Genomic DNA, 23,589 nt, shown 5'->3' with positions numbered 1-23,589 from the left:
GGCAGGAGGGGCGGCAGGAAGGGCGGCGGGGGGCGCGGGGGGAGCGGGACGGGGCACCGGGACGGGGCCCCCGGGGCTGCGGCCTCCGGGCCCGCCGCGCGCTCGCGCTCACTCACCTGCCGCCCGCCCCCGCCACGCCGGCGGCGCCGCCACGACGGTCACGTGCGCGCGCGCCGCGCATGCGCCCTCCCGCCGCGGCCGTGACGCAGCTCCCGCCGCGGCTTCCCCGCTCAGGGGGCGCCCGTGAGGCCGGCGCGCGCTGCGTTACTGCCCCGCCTCGCAGCGGAGCGAGCGCCGCTTCTTGCACTAATAAAAACTGTAAAAAATACAGATCTCCTGCTACTGCTCTTTAAAGATTTGTCCAGAACGTTTAAGTAGTAAAACTCTTTATAGGTGATAACTCCTTCTACAGTACATTCAGCGCAACCAGGTAGTGTTCAGCTGTGTCTGATTTTTTATGCTCGTGTCCATTTTCAGCACTTCTCGAATGGCCATCGTAGCATACGTGGATGGTGGGAGGGAGAACTCCATCTTCAGCGCCCTGAATTTGCCCTCTGTCGTGTCGGAGGTGGCCGGAAATACAGACAAGAACAGGCTGTTAAGACCACAGAAAGTGCTTATCCCGGATTACATCAAAAGTGGACATCAAACTCTAAAACCAAACCCAGTTTACAATCCATACCGTAATACAGTGTGGAATAAACTGAAATTTCATAAAATAACTCCCATTTAACATCATCTCTCATCAGGAAGTGACTATACAACAGAAAGACCTATCCAAATATACAGTTACCAATTTTGTGCGAGTAGGGTATTTTTGTTTTCTGTTTTAAAAGAAAAAAAAATCCTTTCAAAACTGGATTCCTAGTCATTTCAACCTTGTATTTTCTGGGAAGTAGAGTCAGCAGATCATGTTCCCAAAGTTTTTTTAAAAAATTTCAGTTGACTTAAGTATTTGAATGGTCTCTTCTGAAAGTGCTCAAGCCTGCAGCCTTTTTGTGGTTTAATTCTACCTTCTCTATGTACATTTCATAGGCATTTTCCAAGATTTTTCATATCTCATTTTCCAAAGACTGGTAAGAAAATGCAACAGTCAACACAGACTGCTGGAGGAATTTGCTTGTACTTTTTTGTTTTTTTTTTGGGGGGGGGGGGGGGGGGGAGGAATAAAAGTCTTTATTCAGACACCTAAATTTGGGTGCTTTCTTTTTTATATCATTACCTAACAGTAAGCTCTTTAAAGCAGCTTACAGTATGTTGCAATTGGAAAGAATAGTAAGATCAAATATCTGTTCTACCAACATCAGCAGAAATGTTAACTTACCTGTAGGGAGAACTGGTACTGGTTTTCCTTCCAGCTTATCCAAATCCGTATTAAATAGTGGGATTTTAGGATCATCATATGCAACAACCTCCCTTTATAATATACAAAAGATTTTATTATTATTATTATTTAAATTTGGCAGCTACAAAAATATCCTGGAGATGGAATGATTCTCCAATAAAAATTAAGGAAGGTACTTTTATGGTGCAGTAACTGGTAAAGCTGATGTCTAAAATCATCAGAAAATAATGAACTAGGGAGAAATTTCTTTACGTAACTCAGCTTCCCCCCCTTCATGGAATATCAGAATTTTATGAAGTTATAGAAAGAATGACATTGACTTTCAAAAGGATGCTTAAAAAATAGCTAGGAAAGCAGATAAGCTCTAAAAATCAGCAGTAACTAGAACAAAATGCATGTATTTCATTATTTTGTCTCCTTCCAAAATCCTCCACATTCTTTTCTGTGTAAAAAAGAATCAGGTCATTCTGCAGATTTGTACAGTATTCTCTCTAAACGATATATATTCAGTTCTGATATTACAACTAGGTTGTATCCCTCATAATAGTGATTTAACATATTTAAGTAATACAAATGATTGACTTGCAGGCTATTGCAGGCCAATTTTTTTTATAGTAAGATTGCCAAGACACCTGGTCTGTACTATCTGCTGTGGTTTCAACGTGAATGATTAATTATCTGTGAAGTGTTTGGGCAAGCCCTTATTGCAAGGAATATTAACAACCAGACAAACATCTCGACACTAACGCATCTCACAGAACCAGAGGATCAGTGACAAAATAAGGCTCAAGTTCAACTGTGTGAAAATGTGAGGAAGATGATCGAAGATTCCTTGTTGCCTCTGTTCTGGTCTACATGTATGCACCATCATCTAATGGTTCTTTCTTAGCCACACTCTACGCTGTCAACTCAAGTGTAATTTCCTTCATCCTCCTACTCACCAGTTGACATTCTGAGGTCGAATGATGATTTTTCTGTACGCTCCTGAAAGTGAATAATCTCTAATCTTATGCCTCATATTGTTGATATCAAGATTGTCGGCTACTAGCATTTCCTTGTAGGCCTCACCAACTGCAAGAAAGGAAAACTTTAGGCAGAGACTGGGTAGTATGGCCAATTTCAGCAAAACTGGATTTATATAACATCCTTTCCCTTGTTTTCCAGTGATCTTCAGCATGTGTAATAAATACTAGACAGAAGTTTAAAATTATGTATCACAAATTGTATTACTTAAAATGTTTTCTTATAAAACCTGATTAGTAGAGCCAAGGAATCCAGAATCTCGCCTGCCTATCAAAAGTAAGCTGAATATAAGCTGAAAACAAAATTTATATGAAACATTTTATTGACACTTCACTTAGTGACACAGGACCATCTCAACTATATGGGGGGAGGGAAAAAAAGGGTGGCTAGAGTACCCATTTTTTTTTGAAAAAGCAGCAAAGACTGAAATAAGTTTTAGTTTTATTTTTAAAGCCCTCTGAAGAAGTTAGCTGATAGGGAGCGCTAAGTACCTCTAACTGAATGGCCAAAAGGATGGGCCACTGCTCTTGTAACCTTAAGTAAGTGTCTGTATATGTCCACATGCTGGGGAGAAGGTTAGCAATGGAAATACAAGGATGCACTGCAACTAACATGCAGTTTGATGTCTTTATTTTGCAGTACAATTTCCAGCATTACTTCCATCCATTTGGGAAGTTTCCAGGAGGAATAACTTTTAACTTACTAAGGGCAAATCACATTATAAATATATTAAAATATTAAAAATTTCACCTCTCTTTTCCATCTTTGAAGAAATGTGGTTCAGTGCCACACCTTATCTCAAACAGATTGTTATTTCCAAAATACTTCAGCAGCAAGTGGTAAATGGGATTTTGGGGAACTTAGTTCTGACAGGCAAAGAATCTCAAAAGAGTTGACTGGTCTTCAAGGACAACCTTTTCCAAGAACAGTTTCACCCATTACTCAGGAAAACGAGGAAATGTATCAGGAGGGAATGCCACTGGTTTGGCAAAACAGGATATTCATGACTGCTCTCGAATGTAGAAAATCAGACGCAGGACAGGTTACAAAGGAAGAACATACAAGCGTTGTCCAGGCAAAGAACAGTGTTAGGAAAGAGTGCTCAGCTAGAGTTGAAACTGGCAGCAGACATCAAGAGCAATTAAGAAGAGCTTAATTGCAACATCAGCAGCAAAGGAATGCAAGGAAAACGTGGGCTGCTAAGTCTTTTGCCTCAGTCCTGACTAACAAGAATGAACAAGAGCTGGCTCGTGTCACTGTAATGCTGTTCTCTGTCATTGAAATGTCATGGAGATCAAGGGAGTTCCCTGTGGAGTAACCGCATTAGTAAAATTAGTAAAAGACTAATCTTGCACCTGTCTTTGAAAAGAACAAAAAGCATGACCTAGGGAACTACAGATCCCCTACACTTTGGTTCCTAGGAAAATCAAGGAGCAACGCCTCTTGAACACTTTTCTGAGCACAGGGAGGAGAAGGTCATGATTGAGAACATGCAGCATGCATATGCTAATGGTAAATCAACATCTCTGCCTTCTATAATAAAATTATTAGCTCTATGAATAAAGGGAGAGCAGTGGATGTTGTCTGCCTCAGAGCAGAGCACGACCTTGAGGAAGGTTTCTGACATGTTGCTGCAGTGTCTTGGCTGGACTACTTGATGGTGAAGAACTGGTTGAAACCTGGTCTCAAAGAATCTACGTGATCTTAGAAAAAGATGTGCATTTTCAGAGTGACTGTGTGGGTTAACATTCAACTTACTTTTATGCTTTGGATAAATTACATCAAATCCAGGCAGCGGCATCACAACATCATGGATAGTGTAGTTATCAACATCATCTTCTTCAATATGAACTGCTGTGGCTACAGTCAAATGAGAAAAATAAAAGTAACCAGTAAAAAAAAAAAGAAAAAAAAAAAAGAAAAAAAAAGGCATTTTTTAAGGCTCTCAGTAATAGTGGAATCACAGCAAGGTTTCCAATAACTTTTAAAGCTAAATGAAATAAAGACTGTTAGATGAACAACCCACTAACTGGAAATATTACGGATCCCCTCACCACAGGGAAGTTTCAGAAAAATCTGAATGAAGAAAGTTTTGACTGAGTACTGTCTCCACTTACAAAAAAAAAAAAAGTAGATAAAAAAATAGTGTGATTAAAGCATTCATAACATCTTTTCTTCTATGGTTCTCCGCAGATCAACAAGGCCTGTGCTTGTTCTTTCCTTCAGTGGAAGCATTCCCTCATAGTCTCCACCCCATCAAACTACTGATTTGGACAAGCAAACAGATCACCCCCTTAAGTGTAATATAGGACTCCCACTTGCTTTCAAAATTTGATAAAAATGGCCAATAATTCAAAAGTCAATGGACTTGAAAGAAAGAAAATAGAAGATGTGTTTATGTGACACTGCATGCTTGGAATTTGTTTTGTAATTTGGACTATAAAGCATCGCTAGCTTTTTGTCAGTCTAGCTTTACCTCCTTTAAGTATGAGATCTCCTGGTACAGCTTTAAGACCATAGTCTTCTATTCTTTTGCTCACCATATTGTTCCATACATAACTCTGGTAGCTATGAATATACATTAAACGATTATTTCTTGGTATCTGGAGATAAGGAAAAAAGGAAAGAGAAAGAGAAGTATTATTTTCTCTCCATCATATCCTCCCCAAAAATATATATATATTTGAAATATTACCTTCTCCAACCTCATAATTTGGATGAAGGGAACATGAGGAAATTGTACTTTTATACATTTAAAATCCACACAAGAACTGTGCTTAGATTATATAATACCAAAATACATACCAATATAATAATATCAAAAAAGTAGTTTTATTTTTTATTAAACAGCTTATCAAACAGATGGCTGGTATGACACACTGAGTTCATACTCAGCCTCCTGGTATCTTAAGTAAACTTTGCAGGTGTTGGGGCAGAATGATAACACAGGTCCCAGTAACCTGCTGGTGAAGAGGCATTTTCTCTGAAGAGTTGTCAGTCTTGATTACAGTACTTGAAAATGATAGTGAGCCCATTATCTCAACGCCAGGTGGTTTCGTTAGCACAATATGAGTTTGATTCACACTTTTAAAGCAGGACAACAAAAAATGGATACTGAATTTTTGCACAATCCTCAGGTTACCAACTGTAACGTAGTGGGGAGCTCGTTATGCATACACTGATTACAGATGTCACATGTTACCATGTAGCAGTACTTCAAGCCAACAGGCAGGAAAAATGTAAAGATTTACACTTACCCTCACCCTTATTAACCATCTGTTAGTCTATTTCAAACGCATCACAAAACCATCACGACAAACCCAGCACGCTTATTTAAATAAACATGCCGCAAGACTTTTACACTCACTATGCCAAATGCAGAGATTATGTTCTTCATTCCATACTTTGAGAGGCCACGGAGAAGCTGTCCTTCCACACACCTTTTTACAGGCAGTTTCTTGAGGGCTGCTGCTGGATCCCTAGTCTTTGCCCATTCTTCTCTGCATTTTACTAAGTATCCTTTCTCAGCTAGAACGAGAATGTGAAGTATTCTAACTATACCAAAAAAAACATTCTTCTCACTTTCTGGTTATAACTGAAAAAATATAATTTTAATTAGAATAATTAGTGTTAGCACATGCCACCAGTCTTCCCACCATATTTTGTGTATATTTAGGAAATAAAACGGTTTTGAGGAATTATACTAGGTGCTACTAGATTTAAATGCAATGCATTGTTTTATAGGGGAAAGAGGAAAAAATTACCACTTTTGGAAGTGTTAACCTTTGGTTTTTCAGAAGTATTGGTAAATTGACTTGCATGCTGATATGACAGAGACAATCCAGACACTCTCAAAAAAGAGAGAGACAAACAGATAGAAATACTTGAAATATTTAGTCCTTACCTCCTGGTCGTGGTTTTAATATCAAATCCATTACTTCAGTCCAGTTGTTCTGCAGAATAGCTCTAAAATTCAAATGGCAAAGTTTATTAAGAATGAACTTAAATATATTTTAATTATGTAATAAATTTACCCAAAGAAAGCAGTATTAATGTTTGGATTTACGTAATATTCGTGAAGTAATGTTATGTAAGGTATATGCTGGAACAACCTCAAAAACTAGTTCTTTCTCAAGTCAAAATTAAAACTGGCACAGGCAATATGATAGAAAAACTTTCCCAGAAATAAATTAGAAGTTATATAAGGATACAGTAAAATAATAGTAATAAAAAATAACCCAAACAGAAAGACAGAATGAAAACAACACGTACCTGCCAATCTGATATGTGGGAACGGCTGTAGTTCCAAATCTTTGCATTCCATAGTAATTAATGAATCCAATTTCCCTGAGAGATTGCATTGCTTCCTCTATCTGGTTATCAGTTCCTGTTATGTTTCTAGCAACATATTTTAAAACATCATTCTGTTGTATACAGGCTTTTAATATCTCATAGTACTTTTTTAATCCCCACAGTATTAAAGCTCAGCATCAATGTATATAACAATTACTAAATTCAGAAGACCCCTTCCAATTCCTAATTACTTCTTTGTTGTAAGGTTATATGCACTGATATCCCATGATTTGAAAAAGAAGGAAAGAAAACACACTAACAGAACTGCTTAAATACATACTAACACATTACCTGAGAACAACAGTGAAATGGTTCCCTTGCAGTTCTCCTAATTTCAGTGGGTGGTTCTTGTAACTGAAGTTTCCTAATTTAAAATTCATCAAGCATTTATTCAAATGAGCAAGTCTTTGTGCAGTGATCCTAAAAAGAAACAGAGCAGCACTGATCAGACTATGCTTAGAAAAGCAGATAGTTAACCAAATATGGAAGTACCAGCACTTGAAGACAAGAAGTAAATGCTTTAATAAGTAACCAGATTCAGCTTTATCATTTTTCTACCATTATCTTCAAAATATTTATGCCAAGTATCTGAAAGGGAAAGATAGGTATTTCTTAAGGTTTATATATACAAGACAAAGTGTATACTGTGCATATTTTCACATCTTTCACATTCTATGTTTTTAATAGCTATGTTAGAATATGCACGCAAGAGAAAAAAAAAAAGAATTGTAATATTGAAGTACACTGGTTCTTCACAGCTTTGAGTACATACACCCTGAATGCACTGAAGTTAACACAGTTTCAAATGCATAACTAAGTAACTAGCCTCTGTGTAAGCTTAATGCAGATAAAGGTATACGAAATCTATTTGTCACTCCTGCAGTTCTCGTTTTTGTTGCTAGCAGTTTTGGAAACATATTTTTTTCCTTTGCATTCTAGAGCAAAATTTACACCAGGATTGACCAGCTCATGGATGAGCATGGCCAGCATACTCGTTTCAGAGTGGGCTGATACCAGGACCTCTACTCTTCTACCCCATCTTTCCCCTGTTCTATATGGAAGGGTCAGTAGTCCAGCAGGATTGAACAGACACCAGAATAGATAGTTTTTCCCCCAGTCACTGCTTACAACGCACTGAAGCTCTTGGATGTTACATTACATTTGATGTTACAGACTACAGAACAGCAACAGAGATGGCTGGATCAGAAGTTTGGTTGATCATCCTCAACTGGCACACTTGCCTTTCAGGAATGATAATTTGAGGCTTCTGACATGAATTAGCAATTCTTTTTACATGAGCAAACATACGCACGTGCAACCCCCTGGGAGAATGCCCTCCTTTTACAAGGACTTGATCAAATTGCTGGTTCTAACCTCTCAAATCTGAGAACTCCTCCACTTGACAAGTGTGGTTTTCAAGGAGTTGTAAAAGTAAAGGAGACAGAATATTCAAATCAGCTAAACAGATACTGTAAAGCTTGACTGCAGGGCACCTATTACTCTGTCATTGATGTAGCACTAATTTGCAGTGCCAAGGAAACATAATTATCTTGGAGTATGCCAAAATAATTTTGCTTTATTTCAATGGGCTACTTATGAGAGTATATTCACAGATGAGCAAAGACAGTGTTTAACATTCTTCAGAGCTGCTCGGAGAGTTCAGTGAGAAAGGAAAACTGGAGGAAGGGGGAAACAAAAATCAGGAAAGAAATGGGGGTGAATTTTCATCACTTCATTCTGTTTGCTGCTGCTGCGTGAGAGTCCTGCGGCATGAGAGCGTGTACTTGGCTCACTGCTTCAAACAAAGCCCCACGTGCAGCTCAAGAATAGACCACTGAAAATATTAGCAATCATCATCAAATAAAAGAGTACAATGTGCCTTCATTAAGACACTTGACGTTTGAGTGAGCTGAATCTGCCATTTGTGTTACACACAAAACTGCTTTCTGCCTCAGAGTGTAAGTTAAGAACAAATACTGCTTTTAAACAGCATGCATAGTAAAGAGTATTCCTGAAACAAGAGTCTTCAGAGCCTTTAGCAAGGCAGTTAAGCTATCATGTGAGGAATGTCAATGCTCCACTATATTTTCACTTACCTAAGAACAGCAATCTCTTGAACTGTTATAGCCCTTTTATCTTTAGTTCCCATGTAGGAAAAGATGTTTGGCTTCACTCTTAAAAGCAACAGTAAAAAACATAATGTATATATATATACACATATATACACATATATATATACACACATACTAATGTTAACACAGATTGGACAATTGATTTTCAGCATAACTAGAAAGAATTATTGGTTTCTCTATTATATCAAAAACAGATCTAAAAAATAAACTCAACGTTTTTGTTATATTTTGTTCAAACAACATAAAAAGTTATTGCAGACACTGCAGAATATATATGACATTTTCTAATCTCATCTGTAAATATATAAAATATAGGAAAACTTTCCTCTTTTAATTATCAGATACTGTTATATGTAAACAGATTCACATATAGCACAATTGCTCTTTCAAAATATGATCTTTGATGCATTTCTTTATACACATCCGCACAGTGGAAGAATGTGCATAAAAATCCAGAAATTTCTCCTTCAAATTTCAAATAATATGCCTATCCGAACACCATGCATGCATATTATGTGAAAGTAAGAGAAGTTAATTTAAAACGTGTTTCTTTCCACATTGCATTTTACAGCCTGTTTATATAGGAATTTCTTCCGGCTAATTCAGCTGGGGATACCAGAGGACAGCAGGATTGCCATTACACATATAATATTTTGTCAAACTATATAAATACAAATACTAGCATTACACTGATTAGAGTCTGAAGTGTAAACAGGTATTTCTGGAGGGGAAAGATGAAGGGAAGCAGAGAGAAGTAGGAAAGCTTCCCTAGGAATAGACCACTGAACTGATTCAATTTTAAAATGCATTATGTTCACATTACAATCTGGGATTATTTTATTGCATTCTTCCATCCATTCAAAACTTGAAACTTTCAAATTTGATATTTTAAATAATTTTTTTTACAAAGGCTAAAAATTAGATGACAATAATCTCTTCTATTGCTCTCACATACTCTTCAATCATAACATTCATAGTAACATGAAATATTTAGGAGATTACTGCATGTTAGCCAAATAGTCTTACCTCAAAAATTTTGATAGCACATTAATGGCATCCATGGTATCCTTGTTCTCCTTGTACAGCACAAAATGGCAGTAGCTTCCCCTAGATTTTGGCCAAGAGTGTTTTCTTGGATCTTCAAAAACAGAAAGTTTAAATTATGAAAGTTTCATTTTTTAATTTAATCAATTTTGTTGGCTTGCATGTCCATCTAAAGCAGATATGCATTTGTGATTTGTCAAAGTTTCCATCTTCTTAAAAATAAATATAATAACAATACTGACCGTTAAAGCTGGCAAACACTTGAAAAGCACCTCCTGCCCTTCCAGCGGGCTGTGTACTTTTCTATGTAAAGGATATCAATCTTGTTACTTCAGAAAGCTCTAACAAATGAGGATTTTCCTTTGCATTAAATAATCTGTTTTTTTTCTCCAGCAATTTAATTGTCTTACTGCCCGATTAAGCTCCTCAGAAGCATTTTCTGTGCGCTGACTTTCAGCAATAAAACCACTCTACATTTCTTCTAATACCCGCTGAAGGTAACAGATGAGGACCACCACACCACTGCTTACGTCAAGACCACAATACTCCCCACACTGCATTACTGATGTGATATTTAGCTCTGTCAGATTTTTTCTTGCATGCAATAGAAGAGTGTTTGTTATATCGTTAAAAAGATCTAAAAAATATATTAGAAAAAAATATTTAAGATTAATGTTAGAAAAGAAAAGTCCTTTGAAAGAGGTAAATCTGCCAAAATAAAAACTTTATCAAATAATTCAAAGCAGATCCTGTGCCATGCTAAGAGAATGCTGAAGGGAGAGAGAACTTCAGCCCTTGCAGACGAAGAGATTTACAGCACTGAATAATTATCTGAGGGTTGGTGGAAAGGGGAGCAAAACTACCACCACATTTAGCAATGACATCAAGCTTTCATTTTACAATTATTTACTGTTGATTGCATTTACTGGGAAGGGGGATTGATCCTATGATCCTCATTCACCAATTCTTCCTTTAATAAGAACAGGACCCAGTTTCTTTTCCTATTTAATACAAAAATCCCTTTTCTCTTGGTGGCCACAAAGCAGACCCACCTGTTTTTATACAAGAACGGCCTAAGCTCCTTTCTTAACAGTAAAAGCCAAATAAATAAGCCTGCCCTATTGCAATATATCAACACCAACAGCAGAAGACAGTCCTTAGGAAACGCTGCTAGTCTGTTCATGTAAGTCTAATAAAACCCACATATCCATGCAGGTAGTGAATATGTTGAAATCTCATTAAGCTTGCTGATAAAAGACACCTTCTTGCCTTTTTTGAGAAATTGTTATCCCTGCAACTGCTTCTGTCAAAACCATTTCTCATGGAACAGTACAGAATATCCTATATATGTTAATCACTTAATTACTGTAGCACCTGCCTTGCACTACTGGTTTCAAAACAAGTCTCCCCCCGCCCTAAAATACTAAGGAGTTTTCTAGGACCTCATCTGGACACTGTGATCAAAAAGCTGCTAAGGGGCCTCATGATCTTGTTGGCCTGCTTTCCAATCGATTTCCTTTGATGCATATCCTTAAACACACTCAATGAAACACTGCGTTCAGTCTGGAAAGCAAGAAACCTTCATGAAGGATTCATTCACTAGAGCAGAAGAGAGAAAAACGGACAATGATCTGCAAGGGAAGTCATCTCCAACCGGAGTATTTCTCAATCGTGAACTACTCCATCTCGTTCAGCCTCATGGAGCCTTCACAAACAGGGCCCTAGTCAAAGCCAGACTAACGCATCTTAGGTGCAATTTACCAGCAGCCTCCGCATGGTTTGGCCACCACAGCCAGGAGCCCGTCCACAGCGCTGCCCCTCCACGCCAGGAGTGAAAAGGCTGCGGCTACAGGCTCAAGATTTAACTGTTCCTCAACTAACACCTGAAATTATTCAATGGAATAGACGGATGAGTGACAATTTGTTTTCCTTATTGCTATTTTTCAGAGTCATGCTACATATTTGACAGTAAAATCATACTTTTCAAACCTTTTTTCAAACCTTTTGCTGCAATCTGAGGGCTAGAAACTTGCATTTTTTTAGCATCAGGATGTGAGATGCTTGTTTTGAAGTTGACTAAATCCAGATGATGGCACTGAAAACAGGTTCTAAAGGTCAAAGCTTTGGCTTAATGAAATCAAAGGGAAATTCACCATAGATTTCAAACAGTATCATCAATCCTGGTCTTTCCTGTAACTTCTCGCTGGCAGCCTTCCTCTGAACAGAACTGAATGACTAGGGTCGCTACACTAACAAAGAGGCAGCAAAATATTGTCTATTTCTGAGAATTGAGAATTGAAAATCTTACTTATATGTTTTGTAAGTTTTTTTTTAGAGTTATATTTTATTATTTTGGCCATTCTTAGCACTATTTAGGAGGTCACAATAGTTGGCATTTCATTTTTTTTTTTTAGCATGAAATGTCAACATCTCTTACCTGTTGCAGTTCTGACCTCTGTCCCAATGCAGAGCGTAAAGAGCACAAAAGAGCAGCATTTAATTTTTAAACTGTTGAAGGGTTTTTAGAGGTGAACATGCAGGTTTATGGTTATGGGATTGTTTATGCTGTAGGCAGCATCCAACAGTTAGGTGGTGGATGACAGCAATTTGGATAGTTATGCAATGGAATCGTGCAGAGGCAAACGGTGAACGTATGGAAAGCTTCAATCAGAGATGCAACAAACTTCATTTGTGGACGATGACAAAACAGCAATTTACTGACAATTTATTAAGGCAGAATTTAAAGTATTTGGGCTACGGACTTACTACTGACAAAAAACAGCTTCTGATTTTAACTTTTAGAAAAGTACTCTGGTAACCTTTTACACTGAATGCAAAAGAAAACAGATCTCTCAGGTATATTTGAATATTATGTGCTCCTAAAATGTTTCTTGCCTACTCAGGACCCACTCAGGACTGATACATGTTACTGGCTGTACGAACACAAAAGACAGATATAATCCTGACTTAATAAATAAATCTTGCTCTCTCAAACCCTGAATTCACAAGCATTTACACACACTGGCTGAACTACAAAAACCAGCTTGAACAGGTAAATGTCTGTAGCATCACAACTTTATCCAAGTTTTAATAGATGATCCCCTGCATCACAAGAAGGTGCTCCAGACAATGTTCTAGCTCTAAAGATGTACCACTGAATTATTTTCAATGTACTACGAATACTTAGCTTCTTTAATTCGGTATCTCTTAACCAAGACAGACAGCTTAATTAGAACAACTTGACTGTAACAATGGTTAAAAAATAAAAGCAGCAAAGGGAAAAGTAGAGGGGAAAATATTACAAACCAACACAAAATGAAACTGGCTGAAGAGAATTTTGTGCTTGGTAACTTACTCCATGCATAAAGCATGCAAACATACAAGTTTCCTAAACATAGTTGAACAGAATACACAACACATAATTTACACCTAATTTGTACATTCCCATATTCGCTTAGGAAAAGTCCCTGAAAGAAGCAAACTGAATCGAATGTGGAGATGTTCTTATTTAAACTTTTCAATTATCTTATTTCCTTTTTCTTTCTCCATCTCCTTTCTCTTCAAAGTAAAAAGAATAGATTTACATCTTACATCTGCAGGTTGAAATGAAATGAGTTTAAACAAAACCGAACCAAACACTAATACCTTTAGTCAAATGCACAAAATTCTGTGCATTAGACAATTCTCTGGACTTACAGAAGCAACTAAACACTAATAGCATAACAGATCTGGAACACATTAATTTATCCTCAGTAATCAAAATGAGATCTAGTTATATTTAGGTACAAGATTTTCAAAATACAATATTATTCCTTATTTGTATTTTCAGAAGAGTAACTATAATATAAACTAAGTAAGTTCCATTTTCTGAAAATATGATTAGCTTTGGAATAAAACTAACCTGATAAACCAAAACTATCTTAAAGACCACAGTAAATATACTGTGTTTGTATAAACCTATACTTTTGAGAAAACCAGCAGCTCCTGTCCTTATTCAAGTCACTGAGAGTTTTGTCATGGATATTCAAGAATGTCCAGATTTCGCGGGTCAAGCTTCATTTACAACCCCTTACTTCCAAAATATGCAAATATTTAAGGATCCAGGTAAGTTCAAAAAAGATGAATTGCAACAGTATATAAAATAAAGTCCTATTTCACCTATTCTCATTGTAAGAGTAAAGAATCCTATATTTATAATTATATTTGATTAATGATCTGGAAATTAAAAATGGGCGCAAATCTAAAATTGAATTTCAGCCAACTATGGTAGGAAATCTCTCTTGTGTTCCCAGCTATTCAGATGCACCGTCTTGGTGCAACGAGAAGGAAAAAAAAAACATTGTTGGACTAAGTTAGAGTAATTTTTAAAGATGATTTTTAGTTTAGATTTAGCGTTTACTTTACCCAACTACTGTGGTACTGAAACTCACTTGCTAGTGCTTTTTTCCCAGCAGCATGATAAGCAATAATGTACTTTTTCCCATCTCGATCTTCTGTTTTGGTCTCCAACCCAGGAAACAAAGACTTTATAGCCTGGTGAATAACAGTTCTTTTTTCCTTGCTGTCTTCAATTACCTGTGTTAACATACATACATTAAAAAAAAAAAAAAGTAACACAAACACAGAAGGATCCTTTCTGAGCTCAAGTTTTGTATACTTAAAGAAAACCTGAAACACACTAAAATATTGAATCATATTAAACAGTCTGGCCTCATATTAATAAGTTTGGTACTCGTTAATATTAATTTGAAAAATAAAGCACTAACTCTGGTACTAGCCCCAGTGTCAATATTAGTAAACAAAGACTCACAAGAGTAATTTACTTATTTTATGCTTAACAAAATTTCATCTTTATGGGCTAATTCTGAAACCCCTCCTCCCCCTTTTTTTGATACGAATTAAAGAAAAAAAGACCAAGATTCTTCAATATAGGAATGCTTATATGAAATTGTCAAGCTTAAAATCCTACTGATTTCTTTATTCCCAATGTATCTCAGTAGTTCTTCAAATATGGATTATTGGGATGTTTAAAAATACCTTTTTAAAAAAATTGCACCTTTTTATTTTTCTTTTTACAGAATACCATATTTTTCCTCTTTTTTATTAAATTACTACATATTGACCTTGGAAATAGTTTTTCTATCAGGATGGATATTTATTTAATCCTTCTTATATAATGACCCTATAAAATACTTCTAGACAAAAATCCAGAACTTTAACACAAAAATTAAGAGACGCTTAAGTTCAGGTGTATAACTCCATTGAAATCAAAATGACTACTCGTGTATGGATTTGAGTTCAAGGCTTGAGTAAGGCTTTACAGAATTTCACCCTAAACTGGAAACATTTCTGTATTACCAACTGTTATACCAAGTTCAAACTACTCTTACACCTTATATGCACCAGAAAGCATGTACCTTCCAGTCACTCACTCACTCCTATGCCCTCTTCTCTGCAAAATTCACGCTTTTTGTTAATTTTACCTCTATTGCGACACTAGTTTCCTTGTTCTTAAAAAGTTGGAGCTCCTCTAAACGCTTCTTATCTTCATCTGACAAAACTGTAAATGTTTCTTCTGATGGGTCCTGTTAAAAAAAAAGAAACAGTAATTCACATAGAACAATTTCAGGGCTCTCAACTTTCTTTTCTTTTTTTTAAGAGCACAGTTGTCATCAAATCTTTACCTCAGAATTTACCTCATTATCCACAGGCACAGAAAAGTCATCTAAATGGCTCACGTGTCCATCTTTTGCTATTTCATGAACAACGAAGTCCGAGTATCTGATAGGAAGAAACACGCATTAAGACTGCATGGGAAAAAAAAAAAAGCACGAAGTCCCTCTCCAAGAAGCTGTTTGTTACCAAAATTCGTTCAGGAGTGCATGAAAGAAACTTAAGCTATCAGAGAGCTTTACATATTTCTGCCCCTCAAAAAACACACCAAGAGAACACAGCAGAACGTCTACTGCTTTAAACAAAGTAGACTTCTATGCAAATAGCCAAACAACTGCTGTCATTATTCTGAGCCACTTCCTTACTAACTTTCAGAGATCAGTAATTCATATCCTTAGAATTTGACTGTCATATCTTAAACCAAGTCACTACGTCCAATAGTAAAAAGATCCTAACTCTATTTTTACCTAGCAACTGCTTGTAAAGAGAAAAACAAAAACAAAACCCCCAAAGGTTTGGCTTATGAAACACTGAAAGCGGAATACAGCTTCAGCATGGGAATGTTTCTATTTTATCCAAGCCTACATTTACCATACCTCTGTGCATGTGTACATTACACTGGCAGAACCACTTCCTTAGGAGTGTTGTTACAAGTCCACTGCCCTATTCCCTGTAGCTGTCTAGACATGTTAGTGACAATTACCATACAAATATCAGGATCAAATTAGTTAGAAGTGCTACAAACTAGGTTCAAGGAAAAACCTCTACCACATGGCTCTATCTCTGACCACTTCTGCTTGAAATCAAAAAATCTCAGAGAGGGCAGTTAGCTGAACACAGATCATGTTCACCAGGGGAGGATTATGCTCACTCTTCTATGTGGTACATAAAGTTTAAATATATAAATAAGGACTATCTTATGTACATTTTGTTATGTAAGATGGCTTATATATGAAACCAGTATATAAAACTGACTAAAACTGACTTTTTAGTGTCTATGGCAAAGTAGGCTTAACTGCTTTACTAAGTTAAGACAGTAATGGATGCTCTCTTCAGAGGGTTTTTTATTTGCATTCCCTCTGCTGAAAAACTGCTATTATTAAAGCAAACAACAACAACAAAAAAAAAACACACACAAAAAGTTTCACAAAATCAAAAATCTACTAGCAACCAAGGAGCTTACTAAGAATATAATTAGGATTCCACACCCTAACCTATAAACTTCCTTGCTTTTGTGTTCTGTAAATGATGGCGTAACTCAGAGTGCTATTTCAAGTCAGAAGGACCATCTGCCAGGACATGCACTCAGCCACTTTAACACAAAAAGCAAGGAAGAAATGAAGACCATGGTCTTCAACACTGTTATCCATCTTTATAAGCACTGAAGTATTGTGTAAAAGGTAGGTACACTTTAAAAAAAAAACTTTATGCTTTTATCTCTGCAAAAACCAAAGGCAAATAGCAAAGGTTACTATAATCATCTATTTCCAAACGTGCAGAGCTTTCTTCTTCAGACTTCCATTTGACAGGAAAGGTAAAAAAATAAAAAAAAAATTAAAAAAAAAAGGGCTAAAAAATGGCAAATAAAATCTTGCTTTCTGTTCCTCATGTTAAGGCTGAAAGAAATGAGCCTCCCAAATGACCACATGCAATTCAACTGCATCCTATGAGAAAAGGAAAATGGAAAACAACAGTTGCTAAGACAAGGCATCAATAAACACAACAAAACAAAGAAAATACCTCTCTTTTAAGATTCCAGAAAATCCTTTATGAGAGCTAACAAATTTAGTTATGCCAACATCACTTTCTGTGAGTCCATGCTTCATCATGTCTGCAAAGCTCTCTGGATCTCCATCTTCTTCACTGTCCTCTAGCTCTTCATCTTCCTGCTCCTCACCTTCCTCACTGGGGATTTGTTTTTTTGTGTTCTGAAGCAGAGATTTTTGCTGTTGCTCTGTTACAGTCTCAACGCTCTTCCCAGAGTTGTTCTCTGTCTCATCCTTCTCTGAGATCTTCTGTCTTTTAGTTTCGTCTGCGTTGGCCACACCATCCTCGGAATGAGGACGTTTCAAGGATACACTGGTCATTTCTACAGTTTCCATGTTTAAGGCACGGTGTTGGATTGAAAGCCCTAGGAGCAAGAAGAATGGCTTATTCCTGTCTGCTTAAGAGCAAAACAGATACATATTCTTATCATTCTCAAGACTGTGCAACCTGCAATGGTTCAGGAAAACCACATAATTTTCTGTGTTTTTAAGTCAAATAACAAGAAATTTGTACAGCTAGAAACATTATATACTTGGGAAGAGAGAACGGAGATGTTAAGGGGACTTAATACCCACCCAAGGCAGCGTGCATGTCAGGCTATCAGAAAAAGATTCAATACTAAACAGTCCATTTACCATCACTATCACACTTGCCCACCATACCCAATCCCTTTCCACCAAGACTATGGTGTCAATATAAGTTTAGCACCCACAAAACTCTCTGTTAAACATGATTATTCTCAATTATTCCTTGTTATACCAAGACTTCATCTTGCATGGATTGAGAGAAGCTTACTTGATACATTCCTCTAAACCTAAAATTTCATCTCTTCCATTTTCCCCCTCTCAGATATAATCCCTTGCAGAACTCAAGAGGGGAGCAATTTGGACCAAAAGGGATGAGCTAACAAAACATTTGAAGGAGGCAAGACAAACAGAAAAAAAAATAAATAAAAAAAGCAAGTGAAATGATCCTGGAGAGGAATGCGACTACTCACGCTGGTGGACAAAACTCTGTCTCTTCACTGGTAACTTTAGCAGACACCCTTGCGTCGGTGGAACCAGAATTTTAAGATCTGAAAAAGAGAAGAAAGTTTTGGGGGAGAAAAAAAAAGAGAAAAAGAAAAAAAAAGAAAAAAGAAGATTGCAAGGATGCTTCTGTCCTTCAATGATGTGCTAGGAGTTACAGGATATCCCTGAAGAATTTCAGGCACCTGAACAGCTCCCGACTGCTGCAGTGACTATAGCGAAATTTCACGGTGTGCAGTGCTCAAGAATTCATAACACTTCTGCAGAATTTGCCCTCTGCAAGTATCAAGCAAATCCCAAATTTATGACTTACATAAATGGCTTATAACACTTAGAAGAATCTTCTTCTGATATCTACATGCAAACCAATACACATGATCCTACCCTTCCCAAACCTCCCAAAAACAGAAATAAACAATGCTAGAAAAAAAACACACGTCAGAAAGAAATATACTGAGAATCTGTATGAATGTGATCATTACGGAAACTGGCCACTACTCAACCCAGCTATCAGCAGTTGTAGAGAAGCAGAGACAGCTACTTAGACGGACAAGTTAATAAATCTGCTTTTAAAAGTGTTACCAAACTAGTGACATAGCACAATATTGTCACTCAACAAGTTGCTGCAGAGCAGGAGAGAGTTTTTAAGTATTACGCTTATGAAAGAAGATCATATTTTCTATAATTAGATAAAGATAGCACCTTTCTCCCAATGTCACTCAACTAAAACACAAGCAAATTTCTAAATTAATAATATTCTGCTGTTAAGTAAGGAATTGATTGTGGCACACAGCAGTATTTTAGAGCTATACACATGATCCTGGATTATTTCTCCCAACTACTAGATAACATTCAATTTAATTTTAAAGAGTATGTTTTTAAAGGACGACTCATTACTAACTTGACAATCATATCAAGACTTTCAGTGGTACAGGTCACATAAACTTTAGGGTAAACAGACAGGAAAGACAGTTTTAGGAACATGTGAAATATTTTGCTCCGAAGAAGTGAAAAGGGAAGCTAAGATAAGGAACTGACGAAAGGGATATAAGAAGAGACCTACAACATGCATGTGTGATGCCCAAAGAGAGGAACGACAAGGCACATGCAGGAGGAAATGGCAAACCAACATACCCGTCAGTAGAAAGCGCCAACTTCGGTTTGCTCTCAAACTGAAAAATTTCATAAAAGCTTTCTAATAAAAAATAAAATCAACTCAAAGCCAAGAGAAGTGGTTCAGCAGCATCTCTAGAGTCTTCTCGCGTCTGCCCACACTTGGGGAGCCCTGGCTATAAAACACTCGTGCGGAGAAGCTCCCGGAGGCTCCATGAATCCCGGCACATGACGAACGGCGCTGAACTGGGCACGCTTGTCCAGAACCCTTCCCAGAGCCTGCCAGAGGGGAGAAAGGGACGGACGTTGTGACATTCCGTATTAAATGACACAAATTGCCGATAATATTCAACGCTGGCCCCAAACACCCCCAAACTGGTGGACGCGGCCTGTCCAGGCGGCAGAGCAGCAGCCCGCGCGCACCACCTGCCCTCCTGGTGCCGCCAGGGCGAAGCCACGCGCGGAGGAGGGGGCTGCGGACGGGGCCGCTCATCGCGGCTCGGCCCTCGCGGGGCTGCGCGCCCGGGCCCGCGCGGGAGCAGGGCACGAGGCAGAGGCCGCCGCCTCGCCTCGCCTCGGAGGGGCCGCGCTACGGCGCTACAACGCGGCCGCCATGGCGCGCGGCGCCACGCGGGGCCGCCACCCGCCATGCCCCGCTACCCGCCATGCCCCGCGCCGCGCCCCCGCCGCAGCGGCGCGCGGGGACAGGAGCGGGGACAGGGATGGGGCTGCTGCCGCCGCCTGTCCCGCCGGCCCCGCGGGCGCTGCCGGGGGCCGCCACTTACCCGCGGAGGGAACGAGGCAGGCGCGAGCGCGGCGGGAAGCGCCGGGAAGCGGCGGCGGCAGCGCGTGTGCGGCGGGGGCGGGCGCAGGCAGGAGGCCGCCCCCGGGCCCGGCCGCCGCCGCAGGGCCCGGCCCAGGCGCTGCCTCCTCGCGGCCGCGCAGGCGGCGGAGGCGGCTCCGCGGAGCCTCCGAGCGGCCCGCGCGTCCTCAGAGCCCGACCGGGACCGAGTTCAGTGTAAATCCCGCAGAGAACAGCGGCGCCGCGGGGGAAGTGCAGTAGTTCCCGCAGCGCGGCGAGGCGTTTGCTCGCGGAACATCCGCGCCAGGGCGCAGGCGTGCCCGAGTGCCGCTTCAGCGTGTTCACACGCGTTGTGCCATCGCTTTACAGCTGAGCGCAAGCACAGTCTGGATTCAAACTCCAGGTCTCCTCCGACCCTGTCAGAACGTCCGCTTCTACCCCACTGCCTTCCATTCTCAGCAGTGGCACAAAAAAGGGCCTTGTGCTGCGTTCCACGTGCTCAATTTTCCTTTACTTTTAAGGCCCTTGGTGGTACATCCTGGTTCTAGGCACCTTCTTCCTCTGCGTCAGGCTTGGAATGCCCCTGTCCAGTTCCCTGCTCTGGTCATACCCTGGTCATTTCACTTGTATGTGATGAGACATAGAACTGCAGTGTATGGGAGGTTTTCTTTTCCCCCTCCGCTCATTTTCTTTACTCCAAGAGGAGCGGCAGCGCAATGGAGTGCTTTGGTGCAGATTTTAAGAATCACGTATACGTGCCTTGCTCTGTGGCACACATGAAAAACACACTTAGAAAAGATTTGTGGTTGTCCGTAGGTCTTAAAGGAGATGGATCCACGGATTTACCTTCGTTTTGGCGAGTTCATTTATTCCAGAGGATCAAAATTACGTCTTTATTACAGAGCTTTTGTCTGCTCCCTGAATACCTTTCATACGTGGAATTTAACTAAGCCACTAGAAGCTAGTAAAGAGCTCAGGCCAAATGGCCCCCTGAAAGCTGTGCTCCTGAGGACACATCAGCAGGACACAGTGTATTTAAACTATCTAGATGAGGCTGAATATGGCACTTCTGAAGACTGTGTAGCATCACTGAGAAATCCACAGCTAGGACTACTGTCCAAATGCCAGGCCACCTTGGTGATAAGGGAAATGTGGAAAAAAAAATGCAAATGTTGTTATTGGACCAATAACTGTATAGCTGTAGATGTTGAAAGGTAGTCCCTTCTCTCGCAGGCAAAGACACCATATTGCCTGTTGGAAAATGGGAAATCCTTCAGCAAGACTCTTAACATGCATCAGTCCAACTATTTTTTCTTGTAGAGTTTCTTACTTTTTCCCTCTTGTACAGGAGAAGTTTCCTAAAAACAAAACTTACTTTTACTACTCCAAATACCAACATTAAGTACCTCTGTGTCGACAAAATCCTTGACAGCAATTAAATGCTTTCTATGCCATGTCCTCGGTATGAAAATTACCCTACCGTTACTTTTCCCTGTTGACTATGTTCCTTTACCATCCATTACCATTAACCTGAATTGAGTAGAATTTGGAGTGCTTTAAAGTGCCTCATACGGTGAAGAAACAGCATTTGAAGGACCCGCAGGTGCTACCACAAGGTAAATAGCTAATAGTGTCATTACTATGCATTTTTCAAGTTTTCTAATATATTCAGCAAAGCTTATTAATCCTTCCTCCATATTAATAAATGATCTCCAACATACTAAAATTATTTGTGTTTTGAGAGTCTACTCTGACTGAAGCCTCAAGGCTGCCCTGCCTACAGGCAAGAGGCAGAAAAGGACTCTGGCTCTGCTTCTGAAATAAAACTGGGAGCTATACTGGGAATTAGAGACCATCAGAATTTAAAAATGGCATAGCGGGTCATGTTCTGCTAGGCTCTACCCCCAGCCTGCTTTCTAAGTGCAGGCTGGCAAAGCGTGGCAAAATCATCACCACTTTCTTTTTACATTAGTTGGTATTGCCCCTTCTATGTACAAAAGTATAATGGAAAGTAATGACACAGCTGCAATTTCAGCTTATATTTGTCTTCTAGGTTTAACAATTAGAAATATTATGTTATAAATGGTCTAATATGCCAGGCAGCGAGAAAAATTACATTTTATTTTTAATCTTAATTAAAATGTGAATATCAGTATGTTCGAATAAAAACTTTATTTAAGCCTCACAGGACACAATCACACAGGTAAGTTGTAGTTTTACACCTCTTGGCACCAGCTTCACTTAACTGGTCTGATTTTTAGCTATGTCACAGCACTATGGAGAATTAAATGACAAAGACCATTAAAAGCCTAATGTATTTTTCATAGGTAGGTTGTTTGAATCCTAATGCTTATTTTGAAGCCTTGTACAAAGAGAAAATGGGAGACGATAATTCATTAGCATGCAGAAACTAAAAAAAAATACTATGAGAAATCTTGTTTTTGAGGGAGACAGAAGAGGCATGAGGTAAGGAATTTCAGTTAGGTTCTTTGAAGTGTGCTGAGACAGTCATCATTGTCCCCCCCAAAAAAAGAGACAGATTTCCAACAGGAATGATAAAAGCAGTTTTCAGAGGACACAAATTATTTAAGTATATTAGGGTTTAACAGGCCATCACCTTTTGCAACTCTTCCATTCTTGGGGGAAAAAAAAGCCTATTTTTACCTGAAAGGAGGCTGTAGAAGGGACAGAGCCAGACTATTTTCAGAGGTGCCCAGTGACAGGACGAGAGGCAATAGGCACAAACTGGCAGTTCCCTCTGGGCTTGAAGAGAATTTCCTTACTGTGAGCACAGGTTGCCCAGGGAGGCTGTGAAATCTCCATCCCCAGAGATGTTCTAGAGGGGAGGGCCCTGGGCAGCCTGATCTAGGGGACCCTGCTGGAGCAGGGGGATCTCTGAAGATCCCTTCCAACCTCAGCCATTCCATGATGGTGTGATTTTCCAAATTCATCTCCCTAAATTCCTTGGTGAATTAATCTGTAATGGGAGAAAGGGGAGAAGCATCTTATCTAGTGATAAAACAAGAATTTCAGACAGAGAGGATTGGGTTCTTCTCTATTGAATTAATTATGTAAAGGTAGCTGTTCAGGCCATGTTAAGAATGTACACAATTGTAGAAGATTAAGTAAAACCTCAACCACAGAATTGGGGGCAACTGTAAAAAACATTCCGTTCCTTTTGTTTCTCTATTAAGATCACTGCAAAGGCTTAAAGCTCTTTGCAGCTGTGTAGCAAAACAGGATGTTGTTGCCCACAGATGAAATGTCTTTGAGTGACAGCATTCAGTTTTTGCAAAGACAATAGAGAGA

The 23,589-nt window shown here is 39.1% G+C and overlaps 1 protein-coding gene across 4 annotated transcripts; it reads right to left on the bottom strand.

Annotated features, from left to right (window-relative positions):
* Window positions 1–375: 375 nt before the first annotated feature.
* On the bottom strand, window positions 376–18,455 carry PUS7 (pseudouridine synthase 7). Of its 4 annotated transcripts, none has more exons than XM_088533205.1 (17): window positions 18,335–18,455; window positions 17,311–17,701; window positions 15,582–15,678; window positions 15,381–15,482; window positions 14,328–14,472; window positions 12,335–12,352; window positions 9,880–9,991; window positions 8,818–8,895; window positions 7,013–7,141; window positions 6,641–6,766; window positions 6,273–6,334; window positions 5,736–5,896; window positions 4,845–4,971; window positions 4,127–4,228; window positions 2,287–2,416; window positions 1,325–1,416; window positions 376–554 (listed from the first exon to the last, which is right to left on the bottom strand). In XM_088533205.1, exons 2-17 carry the CDS (start codon window positions 17,670–17,672, stop codon window positions 418–420), a joined length of 1,980 nt encoding a protein of 659 aa, XP_088389331.1. In that variant the 5' UTR covers window positions 17,673–17,701; window positions 18,335–18,455; the 3' UTR covers window positions 376–417. The 4 variants fall into 4 exon arrangements, with proteins under 4 accessions (XP_088389331.1, XP_088389332.1, XP_010223293.2 ...); XM_088533206.1 differs by having other exon boundaries at window positions 15,594–15,678; XM_010224991.2 differs by lacking the exon at window positions 12,335–12,352.
* Window positions 18,456–23,589: the final 5,134 nt, after the last annotated feature.

This window comes from Tinamus guttatus, unplaced genomic scaffold, assembly GCF_059628265.1.
Source record: "Tinamus guttatus ecotype Peru unplaced genomic scaffold, ASM5962826v1 Tinamus_guttatus_pri_ptg000489l, whole genome shotgun sequence".
Lineage (NCBI taxonomy): Eukaryota > Metazoa > Chordata > Aves > Tinamiformes > Tinamidae > Tinamus > Tinamus guttatus.
Note: the sequence above shows the minus strand (reverse complement) of the source record. Positions and strands in the feature narration are given on the sequence as shown.

Coding starts and splice junctions, on each gene's coding strand:
- PUS7 (XM_088533205.1), bottom strand. CDS start 17,672: ATGGAAACTGTAGAAATGACCAGTGTATCCTTGAAACGTCCTCATTCC. Junction 15,679..17,310: donor TCTGGAATCTTAAAAGAGAG/GTATTTTCTTTG, acceptor TCTTCCTATCAG/ATACTCGGACTTCGTTGTTC. Junction 15,483..15,581: donor ATAATGAGGTAAATTCTGAG/GTAAAGATTTGA, acceptor TTTTTTTAACAG/GACCCATCAGAAGAAACATT.